The sequence below is a fragment of the Seriola dumerili genome, unplaced genomic scaffold (assembly GCF_002260705.1).
Source record: "Seriola dumerili isolate Sdu_G_001 unplaced genomic scaffold, Sdu_1.0 BDQW01000236.1, whole genome shotgun sequence".
NCBI lineage: Eukaryota > Metazoa > Chordata > Actinopteri > Carangiformes > Carangidae > Seriola > Seriola dumerili.
The window spans coordinates 578,570-593,029 of NW_019174491.1; the positions used below are offsets into that span (position 1 = coordinate 578,570).

Below are 14,460 nucleotides of genomic sequence, written 5' to 3' on the forward strand. Positions count from 1 at the left end.
AAAATGGAAATCTAAAAACAGAAGCGGCTCCTGAAGGAGCTTCTGTTTTTAGATTTCCATTTTCACTGAAGGTGAACGAGGTCAGTCGTGATTTTACACACTGAAGAGAAACTTGTTTAAATTCTGTTTTTAGTTTCATATTAAACCATGAAAGTTTGGAATCGAGCAGGAAATAAACGTCTCTGTTGGATTCAGACTCTGTTGTAGCTTCAGATTTCATTTAGAAACCTGAACGTGTTGTTTTAGAGCAGAGACTCACCGGGCCGACAGTGTGAACCGTCCTCCATCAGATGCTCAGCAGCTCTTTGGGTCCACAGTCCACAGAGCAGGACTTTAGCCCGTCTCCTGGGGGGACAGGGAGGTGTCAGTTCACCTTATCTTCTTTACAGCTGGAGCTATCTTACCCACTATCACTGGAAGCTTGTACACCGTGGCTCTTAGACCTCAGCACGAACATTATGTCAGTCAACAGTAAATAATAATAATAATAAACTTTACATTAAAGTGCTTTATATGAGAAAAAACACATTAAAACACTTCAGCACTACAGTTAAACATGATCTGGCAAAAGAGTACAGATACATAAAATCCTTAAAATACAATAAAATAAAACACAACAACAAAATAAAATAACAACAGTAATTCAAACCAATAAAGCCTTAGAAAGAGTGGTTTGACATAGAGGTCTTAACTCAAGGTCTACTTACTAGTTTTTTCTTGAGATTTCAACCACATCTCACAAACTTTCTGTGGAAACTGAACTGAGGAAGACTGTAAGAGGAGGTGAGAGCTCAGGAAAAAGATGGTAAGTGGACGTTTATTTAAGATTTATTTAGGCAAGTTAATATTTCTGTTGTAGTAACACATTCTGACAGAATATATTTCGAAACTAATTATGTTAATTACTTTAATTAAAAATATTATACCATATCAGATGATTTTCTAAAGTATTTGTATATTTCAGATTGATATTTATAATATCTTATAGCCTATAAATAATATTTGAAATCGTCTTATTGTTTCTTTAAGTCTAAAAACTTCTGCTTCGGCTTCTGTTCGGCGCCTGACCTTCATAAAACCGGTCGAACGTGTCGGTGTCGATTTCGCTGACAGGCTAACTGGAGGCGAAGTGAAGATTAACGGACGCACGGAGCGAAAAAATTCGATCTCGTCTGTGCGAACCCGAGGCGAAGACGCGTCCGTTGAATTTGATTGAGACTGAGGGAAGAACTTCGCCCTGAGTAGTTCAGTCATGGAGACATGAGAACGGAAGAGAACGAGGTACGGGAGATGGAATTTCTCGCTAACAAACGACAAACGTCGCCGCGGTCGCGTCGCTATATCGTTAGCTTGTTAGCCGTTTGTGGCTAATAAGAACTTGAGAGCACTTCTGTGGGCGAAAGCGAAGCTAGAAACCGCTTCGCGTTTAGTGTGAACGCACCGGGCACCGAGTCTGTGGGGACCGTTAGCTGAAGGCCGTAAAGCGACGTCAATAAGCTACAAGTCAAACACGGTGATAATAAACAGCTAACAGCAGCTAACGTCTGCCTTTGTGTAACTGTTCGCTTCTCGGTTCGTCCATGTACCACCTGCCGTACAAACATGTCGCTGCACTGGTTTTAATGGAGCTAATGTTACTGGGTAATTCAGCCTAAACTGGGACACAGAGCGGCGCGGTTTGATGTGGGTTAAACCCGGGTTTTATTTTCCCCCCACGGCTCCACGGCTCTACCTTTCTCTTCACCGAGGACGCAGATTAACTCGGCGCGGCATCCATCATCCATCCGTCGGTCGGTCGACGGTCAGAGGAGTCGGTGTCGGACTGGAAACTGGGAACCCACCGGCAGCAATCTCTATCAAACCAGTCAGTCCCAGTAAGAGAAAGAGAAAGCTTCACCCATCCCGAGAGGTCATGTTGATTAAAATAATAATTAAAAAAAAAAAAAAAAAAAAGAACCAAGTGGTGACACGATTCAGAGATTCTCCCAGATGAAGCGGTGTTTTTCTGGTTTAAATGCGGGATGATGAAGCGCTGTCCTCCGTCACCCACGGTCACATTTACGGGATAAAACGGTGTGTGTCGGCGGCATGTCGGAGCTGCTATCGGAGAGAGATAAAGCCCGTCAGCAGCTTCTGGTGTCTGAGGCTCCGGGATGATGAACTACATTACATGATGGCTGGTGCGGAAGATCTGCTTCTCTCCGGAGTCTGACCCATTTTAGTCTTTGTCCTCTGGTGGGGGGTGGGGGGGCTGGAGCCTGCATCCCAAAATCAGTCTCCAACACTGTCTAATTATTACCACTAATGAGCTTTAGAATAAATTCACATGATCATAAAATCAAAGATAAAATCCTCCTTATTTCTCCTTAGAAGCTTTAAATAAAAACCCCTGTTATAAGGAATTTATAGGCAGGTTCATCAATAATTGAAGATACTGAACATGAACAACACATTTGAAAGAAAAGCTTTTCTCCCCCGCATCAATTCACAGAAACTGTTACAGACATTTAATAAGACTGTTTTAAACCAGAGATAAATACTTTACTTTATTAAAGCCCTGCAGGTGTGACACATATAGAAGCTCATTAACGCCAAGAATAGAACAAATATGACACAAGTCAAAATGATGAAATATTAGGTCAAAGGTTTGACTATGTTTCAAATGTACGGAAGCCTGTTTCAGCCAAGAAAAAAAAGATATATATGCTGAAAAATAATAATAGTAATGAGATATAAGTAACATTTGTGATTGATGAACAGAAGTGTGATAACATTTTGATGTCCTAGGTGAAAAGTCTGAGCTTCACAAAGTCAAAAATAAAGTTTTCAAATCTATATCTGCAGGAAGCATGACATGCACAACTCTGTGAGTGACGACTTTCACATAAAGTCATCATTATGCCAACAAATGTCTGTATGGAAGCACAAGTCTGCCAGGAACTTGCTGATTCCCAAACTTTAACTCTAAACATCCGCAGTTAAAAAAAAATCCATAGCTCTGAGCAGATCTCTGGAGTGAACAGCTGATTCTGCTCTGACACCACAGGCAGGTTTGCTTCTGGAGAAATGGAACATTTTCCACTCATTCATTTTCAGATTGGTGCAGATTTATGCACAAAACAACTTTTCATGTTGAGCACCTCAAAAGATGTCGGTCATTTTCTGCCTCACTTAAAAAGTCGACATTATGAAATAATATCTATTAATATGTCAAAATAATTAGTTCCAAACCAAAATTATAGGATAAAAAGACTAAATTTGACCTATCTTATAAATTTGTTTTTTTATCTTCTCATTATTTATTTTTCTTTTGGCAGAAATGGGCTTCCATACATCCATGTAACTCTCAGACTCTTTGTTCCAGGAATTGTTTTTAAAATCTCACCTTGACTGACTCCAACAGGTGCAGACAGATTTTCATCCCTCTGGACACAAACTGTGAAAATCACAACTTTACCTTCAGAAACCAGTCAATCATATTTGAGCAGTCCATTCACAATCAGCTGTGTCCTAATTGTCCACTGGACTAAAAGACAGGACACTGCCTCACATCAACAGATAACTCTGTCCTCTCTTTATTCCATATCGGCCATCTCTACGTCCCCCTGCGATCCAGCTGCTTTCTTCTTCTTCTTCTTCTTCTTGGTTGGAGCTGAGGATGAGTCCTGTTTCTTGGGAGGTGGAGCTGCAGGTTCAACTGACGAAAGAAACATTTTACAGTTTTAATATCTCAGAAAAATCTGGTTTAAAAACTCTGAACTGTCTCAACATCTCTGTCCATTTAATAGTTTTATTTTTAGCCATTTGAAAATTAAAAATGTTTGACTAATTAAACTATAATGAAATGTCCATATTATAGAACCAACTGAAACAAAAGTCGTTGAACCCTTCGTTCTTTTATTTTGTTAATATTTTACGTGTCGACAAAATAAGAGTCGATCCTCCTGGGTATGGCTGATAGCAGTCTGACAGACGATTCTGTTCAGCTGCTCTTTGCCGAACAGGTTTTGTTTCTCCACCTTCTGCTTTAAAATCCTCCAGGTGTGTCACCTTGAAATCAGGGACACACCTGACCAGGTGATAGTTTCACCTTTTTCTTCATTACAAACTCTTGTGTAATATCTTCAGTGTGTTTGGGATCATTGTCATGTTGGAAATTTCTTCTCCTGCCGAGCTGCTTGAGACTTAGTCCTCTTTTTGTTCAGTATTTGGGTACAAACTTGCATTAACAGTCACATCTATTAATATCATCATTTTTAAATAACATATAGTTTATAGATTCTGAGAACTCTTTAAGAACAGTAGGGCAGTAAGGACAGGAGGACTGATCACTCACACCATCAGCATCTTAACATGGCTAACCCCATGTGTTCTGGTGTGAATGGAGATGTCGTCATTTACCTTCCATACCGGCCTTCTCCTGCTGCATGTGCTGCAGCTGCTTGAGCAGCTTCCGTTTCTTCTTTCCAGACAGAGTGATGTTCGCTCTCGGACTCGACCTGGAGAGGAGAAAAATGCAGATTTTAAACAATGTTTTTAATCAATAGTCCGCCATGTTAGGTTTCAGTGTGTGCAGGTGATAATCACTGACTTTCTCTTCTTCAGGTGATGGAGGGTGATGAGACCCTGATCTACCACGGCTCCGACTATCTGATGTTTCTTCCTCTTCTCTCGACTCAGGACTCGTCGCCGCTTGAAAAGCTTCTTCCCCAACTCCTGCAAAGAAACGACAGAGACCACTGATGTTCTCTGGGTGATAACAGTTCACAGAAAAACTATGTGTCAGCTCCTACACTTCAAGTCACTGCAACAGTAAACAGGTTTTCTACTGCACTGGAAACAAAAAGGACCAGACCAGGAAAAAAAGAGAAAAACTTCATCTTGTAATGTGACCCTGAGCCCAGCAGACTGATAACACCACAGGAAACGATCCATAGACCCAGTTTGTCTCTCGAGTCAAAGATAAAGCATCAATCTTTCTGGAAAACACTTACAACTGCTCTGAAGGGATTTCCAAGAATCTCAAAGACTAAGCTAGACAGACTAGACAGATAAGATTTAAGATATTTTTATTGTGTAGAACAAGGAGGGCGATACAGACTAATTTAACTAAAAACTGAGCCATTATTATGGAAATCAGTGTGTTGTTTATTGAATGATGATACCTAACTTGGTTTTTGTTTTACAAAAATAAAACAGACAAAAGTCTAAAAACTGAATCCAGATCATTGAATTTGAACTTTGTTTCTTCTTCATTCCCATGAATCATCTGATGACCTCTTACATTTATCTGGTGACCCTTAGTTTAGTCTGCTGGTTGAGAACCAGCAGCTACAACAGTAAAATGCTGCTGAAGTTTTGTACATTTCACATCACTCCAGTTAAAAACAGATTACTTGACTAATATTATATTTCACATATTAATACATTTGATGCATTGAAATTGTTGATTTCCTTTACACGAATTACTATAAAATTATGCTTAGAATAAAAAATACAATCATCATTTAATTTGATTTTTTTTTAAAAACGCTTGTATTTTACGTTCTGACCAGTAGGTGTCGCTCTGCTAACACTCAGCATATAGACATGAAGCTTTTTCTCTACCTGTAAATGTGTTTCATGAAGCTTCATCTCACCATCTCTAACTTTACCTACACGAAGCAGCTGACAACACTTCTGTACATTTACTTTGGCAGGAATCTGAATGCAGTACTTTTACTTGTAATATATTATTAGTATTATTAGCATTTTTACACTGAAGTATTTGTACTTTAACTTTAGTATTACTACTTGTACTTCGTATTTGTTGCAGCTCTGGTTGTGCACTGAGGTGATCTGACTGTCTTAGATACAGAATGAATAACAAACACGTTAATTATCTTAAAAGCTGTACGTTAATAACGATGACGTTACACACAGTGTTTACACTAGCCGTCCAAGCTAGCTGCTAACTGTCTCTCCGTGTATTGTTTAGCTCAGGTAAATCACACAGAACGTGCAGTTAGAGCGTCTTCTTTTCCCGCGCTTTGTCTCCGAATCTTTGATATTGATCAAGTTTTTCTTACAGTTTTCGGTCTGTTGATTTTCCCTCCTGGAGGAGACATGCTGCTGCTCTCACGTGGACACGCGCACGCTTCTTCTTCTGCGATTTAAATCACCGACACACTTCAGGAAGGACGGATCTGTACTGCCGCCATCATCTTCTTCTTCGGCTTTTTTTTTAAATGGCGGTGGTAACCAACGTTTAGGCGCATTACTGCCACCTGCTGGATAGATAGATAGATAGATAGATAGATAGATAGATAGATAGATAGATAGATAGATAGATAGATGCTATAACATTAGAGGCCCACACTGGAGCTCGGGGGATGTGAGGTGTGGACTGGTCTGGACCTGGTCTCAGCTGGTCTAGATGTGTGTTTTTTGTGTTTTCATAAATAGAACAAAAGTTTCACAGATCTGAATCTGTGTTTGAAACCTCCGGAATGTAAAAATAAAGGATGGTTATGTAGCAGAGCAGCTATGCTGAGGTCATGCCACTGATCCTGGATCAGCTGCTGATGTAAACTGTGTGGATGTTTCCCACGCTGACGGCTGATGGATTTCCCTGCTGCAGAGACCCAGGGGGAATATTGAGGACTTTTGACTCATTTCTCTCTGCAGCCTCCAAACTGAAACTCTGAGGACTGACCGGATTATAACAGCCTGTCTGTGTGTTTCTGCACATCTGGGCCCTCCGCTCTCGCTGTTCGGGATCTCCGTCCACCACAGCAGCTCAGATTCAGCCATAACAATAAAAGGATTCGACACTGTAATTGGCTCATTTTTCCTCCCTCCAGATAAATGTCATCCGGACTGAACTCCACTCAGGGAACAAACTCCGGTCCAGAAATCCTAAACAGAACCTACGACAGCGTTAACGATCTCTGACACAACATGAATGGACTCACGTTGGTTGAGTTCCTCCGAGAGTCTGGGATCAGTTTTACATGTCGGTGAAGTTTTGTTTTGGGCAGGATTCTTGGTGATTATTCATGCTCTTTTATTTGAGCTTTGGAGGAGTTTCAACTTTTCCTTTGATTTTAAGCCAGTCTGGAAATTAGGCCAAATGTTTTCAGGTTTTTTTTTAAGCTTCTTTCTCATCTGAACAAGAAAAGAGTTTCTGTGAGTTTTCAGACTCTCAGACTCTGCTGCTGACAAATCTGCTTCCAACTAAAAATGTGCCTCCTGTGTTCCCATTAGATTGAGAAAATATTAGTTACATCGCTGTAAAACAAAATCTAAAGCAACGTATCAGATTTAATTCTGGTGTTGGGGAGGCTTGAGCCACTGTGGGCTGAGAGTCAGCTCTGGTTAGCAGCGCTCAAGACGTGGTTGTTCAACCAGTGTCGGTACCCAGAGGTCTGGCCTGAGTCCAGTGGCATGACCGGCACAAGACAAGTCGTCATCATTTGGCTCTCATGAAGACTTGTCACAGCAAATTGCTATCCGTAATGGATTTGGCTCCTGACGCAACCTGGGTTTAGGGAGCCAGGGATTGAGCCGCCAATCTTGGGATCAGCAGTCAACCTGCTCTACCCCCTGAGCCATGGTCACCCATGACCACCATGACCTCTACCTCGAGGCCCTTTTACACAGTGTGATTCTCTGTTGTTTGAGGCGTAAGTTGACTCACGTCTCAAACGACCAAATCTGTCGTCCTCAGTCCAAAAAGGCGGTTCAAGATCCACTGACAACTGATTTGGAGACTAAAGACTAAATTCAGAAATTTAGATTTAAATTCTCACAGTGTGTCTGCTGCTACGACCAACAATTACAAACCAACCACAGACAACAAAGACGCCACTACAAACCTCTCAGTCTACTCAGTAATGAAACACAGTGGACCTTCCCACCATGACACAAACACCTTGAAGATATTAGCACCGCTCCTCCACACCCACGTGTATTTCACTTGTTTCGGGAACTTTCTGAGACTTTACAGGAACGTTCTCTTCCAGTTGGATCTTCAGTCTTTGTCCAGCTGACTCACCAGTTATCTCTCTCTCTCTCTTTCTGTCTCTGTCTGGCTCTCAGTGTTATTAATGTTTGTTTTGGCTGGTTGGATGTTGAAGCTGCTGCTGCTTGAATCCTAACATTAACACCGTCAACACCATCAGCACCATCAACACCATCAACACCGTCATCTCCGGCGCTCGGCTCCTTCCCCTCGATGTCTCTCAGCTCTCCGACCTGCTGCCAAACCAAACTTGTCCTGTTGTGAAGCTGCAGCGGTGGCAATTATTTTAATGGCTGTTAGCGAAGCCAAATCCCTCTGAACTCATTCTTCAGCCCGGAGCTGTTGATCATCTCTAACTGAATTCTGGGTGGAATTTATGATGACAGGTGGTAATTTGTTGACAGTTTTGCTCTATTGAGTGGAAAGTTGTAATTTTCTTTCCTGCTGTATGTGCAGAAGTCTAAAAAAAAGCTGCCGTGGAGGGTTTGAAATAGAGGAGAATGATCACCCAGCTGATGTGGAGAGTTGATGGTGAATAGACAGAATACAGGAGCGATGAAAACCTGCAGATGAAGACAATATGGTGGTTTCTGGAGGGACTTTTGGTCCCTATGACCTTTATTTTACCAGGACTTGGTAAAAGGGTCAACTCCATGCTTAATGAATGTCCTGAGGTTCCACCATGGGGGCATTTGATTGGGCCTGGTTCCCCCTCAGAGTTTATAATAACCACTAGGTACTGTTAGGTTAGTTAATAGTAGTGAGTAGTTTTGTTTTAGTGTGTCCGACACTTAAATACCACAAATATTTTATGAAGTATTATGTTTATACATTTGTATGTGGAGTGGCTTTAAAGGATATCATAATGGGACGGGGTTAGTCATTTTATTGCGTCCACAGATGACTGATGCTCTAACATTACTGGCTGAAAAGAAATCTGCTGAGTGATGTGTTTCAGTCTGTGTTGGAAACATGTTTCAGTCCAGCTTTCGGTTTTTGATCGTCTGTCAGTGGAAACTTTCAGAGTGCTGGTGTGTCGAGCTGCTTGTTTCTGAACCAGCATGACTCAGCCTGGTGGAACCTCACTCATTTAATGTGAAGAAGAAAGAGGCAGAGTTTCTGTTTAAAGTCACAGAGGAACTGAGAGAATCTGCTGAGGGTCGAGGTCTGTGAGCAAATCCATATCAGTATTGTCATAAAAGTTACTGGAAGTTGGTATGAATGACTTTTTCAGTATATTTGTTCTGGCCAGAGGGTTTTCACAAGGAGTTTACAAGGAGTTATGAAGGGGGTGTGAAGGGTCCTGATGAGGGTTGAGATGATGATAGGACCTCAGCTATCTACAGTCACAACCAAGGTAACTAAAGAGTCACTAAAACGTCTCTTGCATTGATTATTTTCATTGCCTTTTTTATATCCGAGATGTCTGAGACCAAAAGTGATGATTCAGTTCCTGGCACAGACAATATGAAATGACAAATACATGAAAGTGTCGCTCTGTGACTGCTAGATGTGAAAATAGTCATCTGTTTGCTAACATGCTAGCAACAACAACCAATGTATAGAGTTAAGGAGGTTATGTAATGTATACTTGAGGCTATGGTGTAATATTTAAACCCACTTAAAACAAACTACAGAGGACCCAGGGTGGACCCTGGGGTACACCACAACTCCGAGCTTAAGTTAGAGTTTGATGTAGAGCTGCAATTAATGATTATTTTCATCAGTTAATCGTGCTAATTATTTTCTTGATTAATTGATTATTTGTATTATTTATAAAATGGTGTCTCTATAAGGTGACATCTTATTTTTGTCCAAAATCAAAAGATATTCAGTTTATACTGATATAAAACAGAAAACTGTGACATCTGAGAAGCTGCAACCTGAATATGATAGATGAATTTTTCCTTAATTTTTTTGTCAGTCAACTAATCAATTAATCAACTAGTATGAACCCTTCAGTTTATTTTTCTGCCCCCTGGTGGCCAAAAATTAACAAATGCAGCTTTAAGTAAAGGATTTAAGTTATTTCATTACTTCACTGGAGATGAGTAGAAAATTATGACCATCCAATTTTCAGTAGATTTAAAAACTTACAGGAAACAGACAATTTTAAGCATCAAGTGAGATGTAGAATAGGACCGAGGACAGAACTGATGTTTCACTGTGAATTTAATGCGACATCAAAGACACAGAGACAGAGGAGTTACTGTCAAATGTTTAATCCGTTCAGTACAGGGTGTTTATCTCAGTGCAAGTGCCAAAAACAACAATATCGAGCCGTGTTTGGTTTATGTACAAGTATGAACGTTTGCATTGAGAAGCAGAGCGGGCTGTGGAGGAAACAGAGACACTGAAGGCAGCAGGAGGGTCCGACACAAAAAGGTGAGACAACGAAACAAAACATCTGAAAAACAGCAGCAAAGAAACAAAAAAGTGGACGTCTGAACAGAGCGAAGGGTAAAGAATCAAACGGAAAAGTAACACAGAATGACGACTGTCGTTTTTTCTTCATTTCAATCAACCACAAAAACAAGTCAATGAACAAAATTAATGGTATATATATTTATATTTATATATCTAAAGTGCATTATGGTACAAAAATATAGAGGGTCAGCAGCACCTCGATACATTTACAAAATAAATACACCATTCAGACAAAATAAATTACCGCAAAAAAATCTGACATAATTGGAATAAAAAAGAAAAAAGCAAGGATTCACAAAGATTAAAATCTGTTGCCCCACAGAGCATCAAATAAGTTTTTTTTTTTTATCATATTCTGCTATCTATTCTGCTATATTTAGAATATTTACAGACAATAAATATTTTCCAATTTCTTTCCAAATAATCACCATTACAGACGACTGTAACATGAGTATTTAGGAGTCCACTCCAACTGTCCGTAGGTTTCTGAAACACAAGCAAAGACAGGAAGAGACGGGTTAGATCAGCACTTTATTTTAATTTGATTTGTGTCTTGAAACATACAGAAGCATCAGCATCAGTAAAAACACATGATGACATTATAACATATAAGAAACCTTTGTGTTACGTGGATGCACAACCTCTTTTAAAATGAAAACACATCAGTTTCATCCTTGTGTCCGTTTGTTTTGAGAGCAGCGCTGTCGTAGTGTGTGAAGGCCACAAGAGGCGCCAACAAAAACTGATGAGCTCATTTCAGAAGCATCTGATTCAAAGAAATGAATCTAGTTCTGGATGTTTAGGTTGAATGACGTGTCATGTGACCTGACTCTATAGACACTGTCACACAGTGTAAATCATCATGATGCAACACTTCGACCCGTGGACTCACCTTTGTCAGAGACTGACAGCGTTTAAAGCAGCGCCCTCTGCAGGCCGAGCAGAGACCTCCACTCCAGGTGGAGTCCACTCCCGGGTTCGTCCTCCAGCCTCCACCCCAGTGAACGTGCCCTCCTCTTCCTCTTCTCTCCTTCCCTCCTCTTCCCGGACCTCCCTTTCTTCTTCTTCTTGCCGGGCGCTTTGAGGACGCCGTCTTTGTATGTCTGAGACTTGTTGGTCTCCTGCGGCAGGTTGGTGCCCTCCTCCTCCTCCAGCCTGAAGGTGATGGGGAGGTTCTTGGTTCCTCCGGGCGGTTTGGAGTGCAGGGTGCTGCCGGTGGTGCTCAGGTTGATGCCCAGGCTGACCCCAGGCAGCCCGACGCCGGCGCCACTGCTGCTTCCGCCTCCTCCGGTGGTCCGGACGGGAAGGTCGCGGATCTCCGCCGTGTGGACTTCATCCAAAAGCTCCTGCAGCCACATGCGACGCTTAAAGTCCTGCAGCGTCCGACCTTTGTCGTGCATCAGCTGAGCGTGAGTCACCGAGCGCTTTCTGCAAAACACACAAAGAAGAAGATTCGACTCAATTAAACAATTAACATTCACATGTTATAAATGCAGGATTTTCATGCTTTAGATTCGTTGAAGAAAGAAAAAGGTTTTCAGTTTTACGTTTAGTTAAAAGTTTGTGGACACCACTCATGTCTACTAATGTAGTGTGATACAGACTCAGTTGGATTTAGGAGGTTTTCTTGATGCACCAGCAGAGGGCAGTATGAGAGAAAGAATCAGTGTGTGAGTGAGTGAAGGAAACAGCAGCTGCAGAAGTTTAACAGCAACAAAAAAGATGAATTTTATGAAATTTTTTTGGCTTCTTCCTTTTTATTTTCATCCATTTAAAGACATTTTTTGTGTCTAACATTTAGATAAACTGACAGATCTTTTCTTTGCTTCCGCTCACCCTCTCTTCACTCTTCAGTCACAGAGGTTAAAAACTTTGGACAATATTCCCCAATAACTCAGCTGTTGCATTCATGCAGTGAAATGACATGATTCATCGAACCGCAGGAGCTGAGCTGGTTTCCAGGGTTGTTAAAACTGATACAGAAGATCTCCGCCCTGCCGGAGGAGGTCCAGATGAGTTTTCTCTCTTTTTCTTTTTCACAGGAAAACGCCAGTTTTCCTTCTGATTGTTCATTATTACGATGTGAGCAGAGCAAAACCTTTGGCCCTTCACTTTTCATTAATGTGGATGTTAACTGGCAGATTCATGGCGCTCAGGGCCAGAGACGCTACAAAAAAATTAACTGTGGTCCAAACAAAAAGAAAAGACTTGGGGCTGAACTGTGATTTCTGATTTTCTAATGAAACTGACTCCAAACAGTCACAGAGGAAAAACCTTTTATTTTTTTAATATGTTCTAATGTGCATCTGGATCCAAACCTGGTCTGAATCAGACACAGTATTAGTTTGTTGATTTTGGGGGAATATTTAAATCATGTCAGGTGATATCTGAGCGGCAACATCCCAATACAGACCTGAGCATTCGAAGTAGTTATGTTGTTGTAGCGCCAACTACTGGTGAGTGATCTACAGATTATATGTGTACACAAATTAAATTAAAATGAAAACTGGAAAGAAATTTCTTTGTACAAATAATTAAATGCAAAAAAAATGATATATCTAAATATAAATGACGTCATAATGGTCACAAGGTGGCGCTATCTGCACGAAAAAACCCAGTTCTTCTTCTGCTGAAATGCATCACATATTTGAAATGTGACTCATTAAGTATTAATCTGTTGCTATAGCGACATCTACAAGTCAAACATCATGATGTGTTGCAGGGAGCTTCCTGCATGAACTTTAGAAAACATGTGTAGGCCCCAGCGAGATTTGAACTTGCGACCCCTGGTTTACAAGACCAGTGCTCTAACCCCTGAGCTATGGAGCCCTGTGTTGCTCTGTAGGCCACACCCACAGAGCGGTGACCACCTACTGAGGCACCGACATCACTATAAAACTTGAAATGTTCAAAAATGTGTTCAGGTGGAAAAACACGACATTAATCATTCAGAATCATCTGCAGGGAAATTTAAGACGACGCTGATTCATCATGACACTGTGGCACCACCCACAACTCCGTCACCACACTCAGCAGCATCCGTGGGTGGTGGCATGTGCACACGTCTCCAACTGAACTCTAAAGATGAAAGATTTATCACTGAGGGAAGGTCTGAAAACAGAGAGAGGCCCCAGCGAGATTTGAACTCGCGACCCCTGGTTTACAAGACCAGTGCTCTAACCCCTGAGCTATGGAGCCCTGTCTCCACCGGGCCAGGTGGTGGTGCTGTTGCCACACCGGACACATCACATCACTGGCATCAACACAGCTGGGATCACAACCGGGACAAAGTCATCTGTCCGATAAACGTGACGGACGCGACTGAGATTAATAAAAACATGAGTTCATCACAACGGATGTGTGAGAGCTGCAGAAGAAGAGGGGACGACTCCGGCTCTGATTCTGACCAGATGGACCGACCTGTTATCTTTCCCGATGCAGCCGGAGCAGCAGAAGGATTCGGGGCTTTGCTTTGCCGCGGTGTCGCGTTACTCAGTCTTAACTCTTAGACAAACAGAGAGGCAGAGGGCACGGCTCGAAGCCTGGGAACCGCCGGGCGCCAACGCCGGCCAAACACTTCAGGTGTCTGAGCACACAAACACGCCCGCTGCAGTGGGAGATACCGGCAGCTGATTAGAGCTGTCAGAGTTTCCCATGATGCCCTCCTCCTCCTCCTCCTCCTCCCCGCTCTGCGGAGGTCAGTTTCACCCGGAGGCCGTGCAGCTCCTTAGACCTGAGTTACCGTTTGATCTGTTTCACCTGTCGACCGGCGGCAGACGAACAGAGACGAGACGCTCGATAAAATCTCACTCAGCTCAACGACGTCAGTGAAACAACACAACACAGAGAGAGAGCAGCTTCTGTTTATATGCTTACACACACACACACACACACACACACACACTGGCTTTGAAAACTGATCTGCTTCTGTTTTTACCTTCAATATAACGAACATCAAACAGTTTCCAGCGAGAGGGAGGGAGGAGGAAAAAGGCCCTGATACATCCTGAGGTGGCAGCGGTCCAGCCCCC

At 41.9% G+C, this 14,460-nt stretch overlaps 2 protein-coding genes and 2 non-coding genes across 5 annotated transcripts in view; all 4 read right to left on the reverse strand.

Annotated features, from left to right (window-relative positions):
- Window positions 1-2,519: 2,519 nt before the first annotated feature.
- Window positions 2,520-6,196, reverse strand: cunh11orf98 (chromosome unknown C11orf98 homolog). The gene is made up of 4 exons (XM_022755849.1): window positions 6,069-6,196; window positions 4,592-4,716; window positions 4,402-4,499; window positions 2,520-3,697 (listed from the first exon to the last, which is right to left on the reverse strand). Exons 1-4 carry the CDS (start codon window positions 6,105-6,107, stop codon window positions 3,576-3,578), a joined length of 384 nt encoding a protein of 127 aa, XP_022611570.1. The 5' UTR covers window positions 6,108-6,196; the 3' UTR covers window positions 2,520-3,575.
- Window positions 6,197-10,892: 4,696 nt separating this feature from the next.
- LOC111229522 (parathyroid hormone-related protein-like) overlaps window positions 10,893-14,460 on the reverse strand; it is a 16,614-nt gene continuing 13,046 nt past the window's right edge. For both annotated transcript variants that reach the window (XM_022755864.1, XM_022755863.1), the window contains exons 3-4: window positions 11,322-11,857; window positions 10,893-10,915 (exon numbers count right to left, since the gene is read on the reverse strand). In XM_022755864.1, the coding sequence (XP_022611585.1) occupies window positions 11,344-11,857 (514 nt within the window). In that variant the 3' untranslated portion in view covers window positions 10,893-10,915; window positions 11,322-11,343. The remainder of the gene's footprint in view (window positions 10,916-11,321; window positions 11,858-14,460) is intronic.
- trnat-ugu lies at window positions 13,186-13,258 on the reverse strand. Its single transcript has one exon. It is a non-coding gene; the product is annotated as a tRNA-Thr (tRNA).
- On the reverse strand, window positions 13,555-13,627 carry trnat-ugu. The gene has a single exon. It is a non-coding gene; the product is annotated as a tRNA-Thr (tRNA).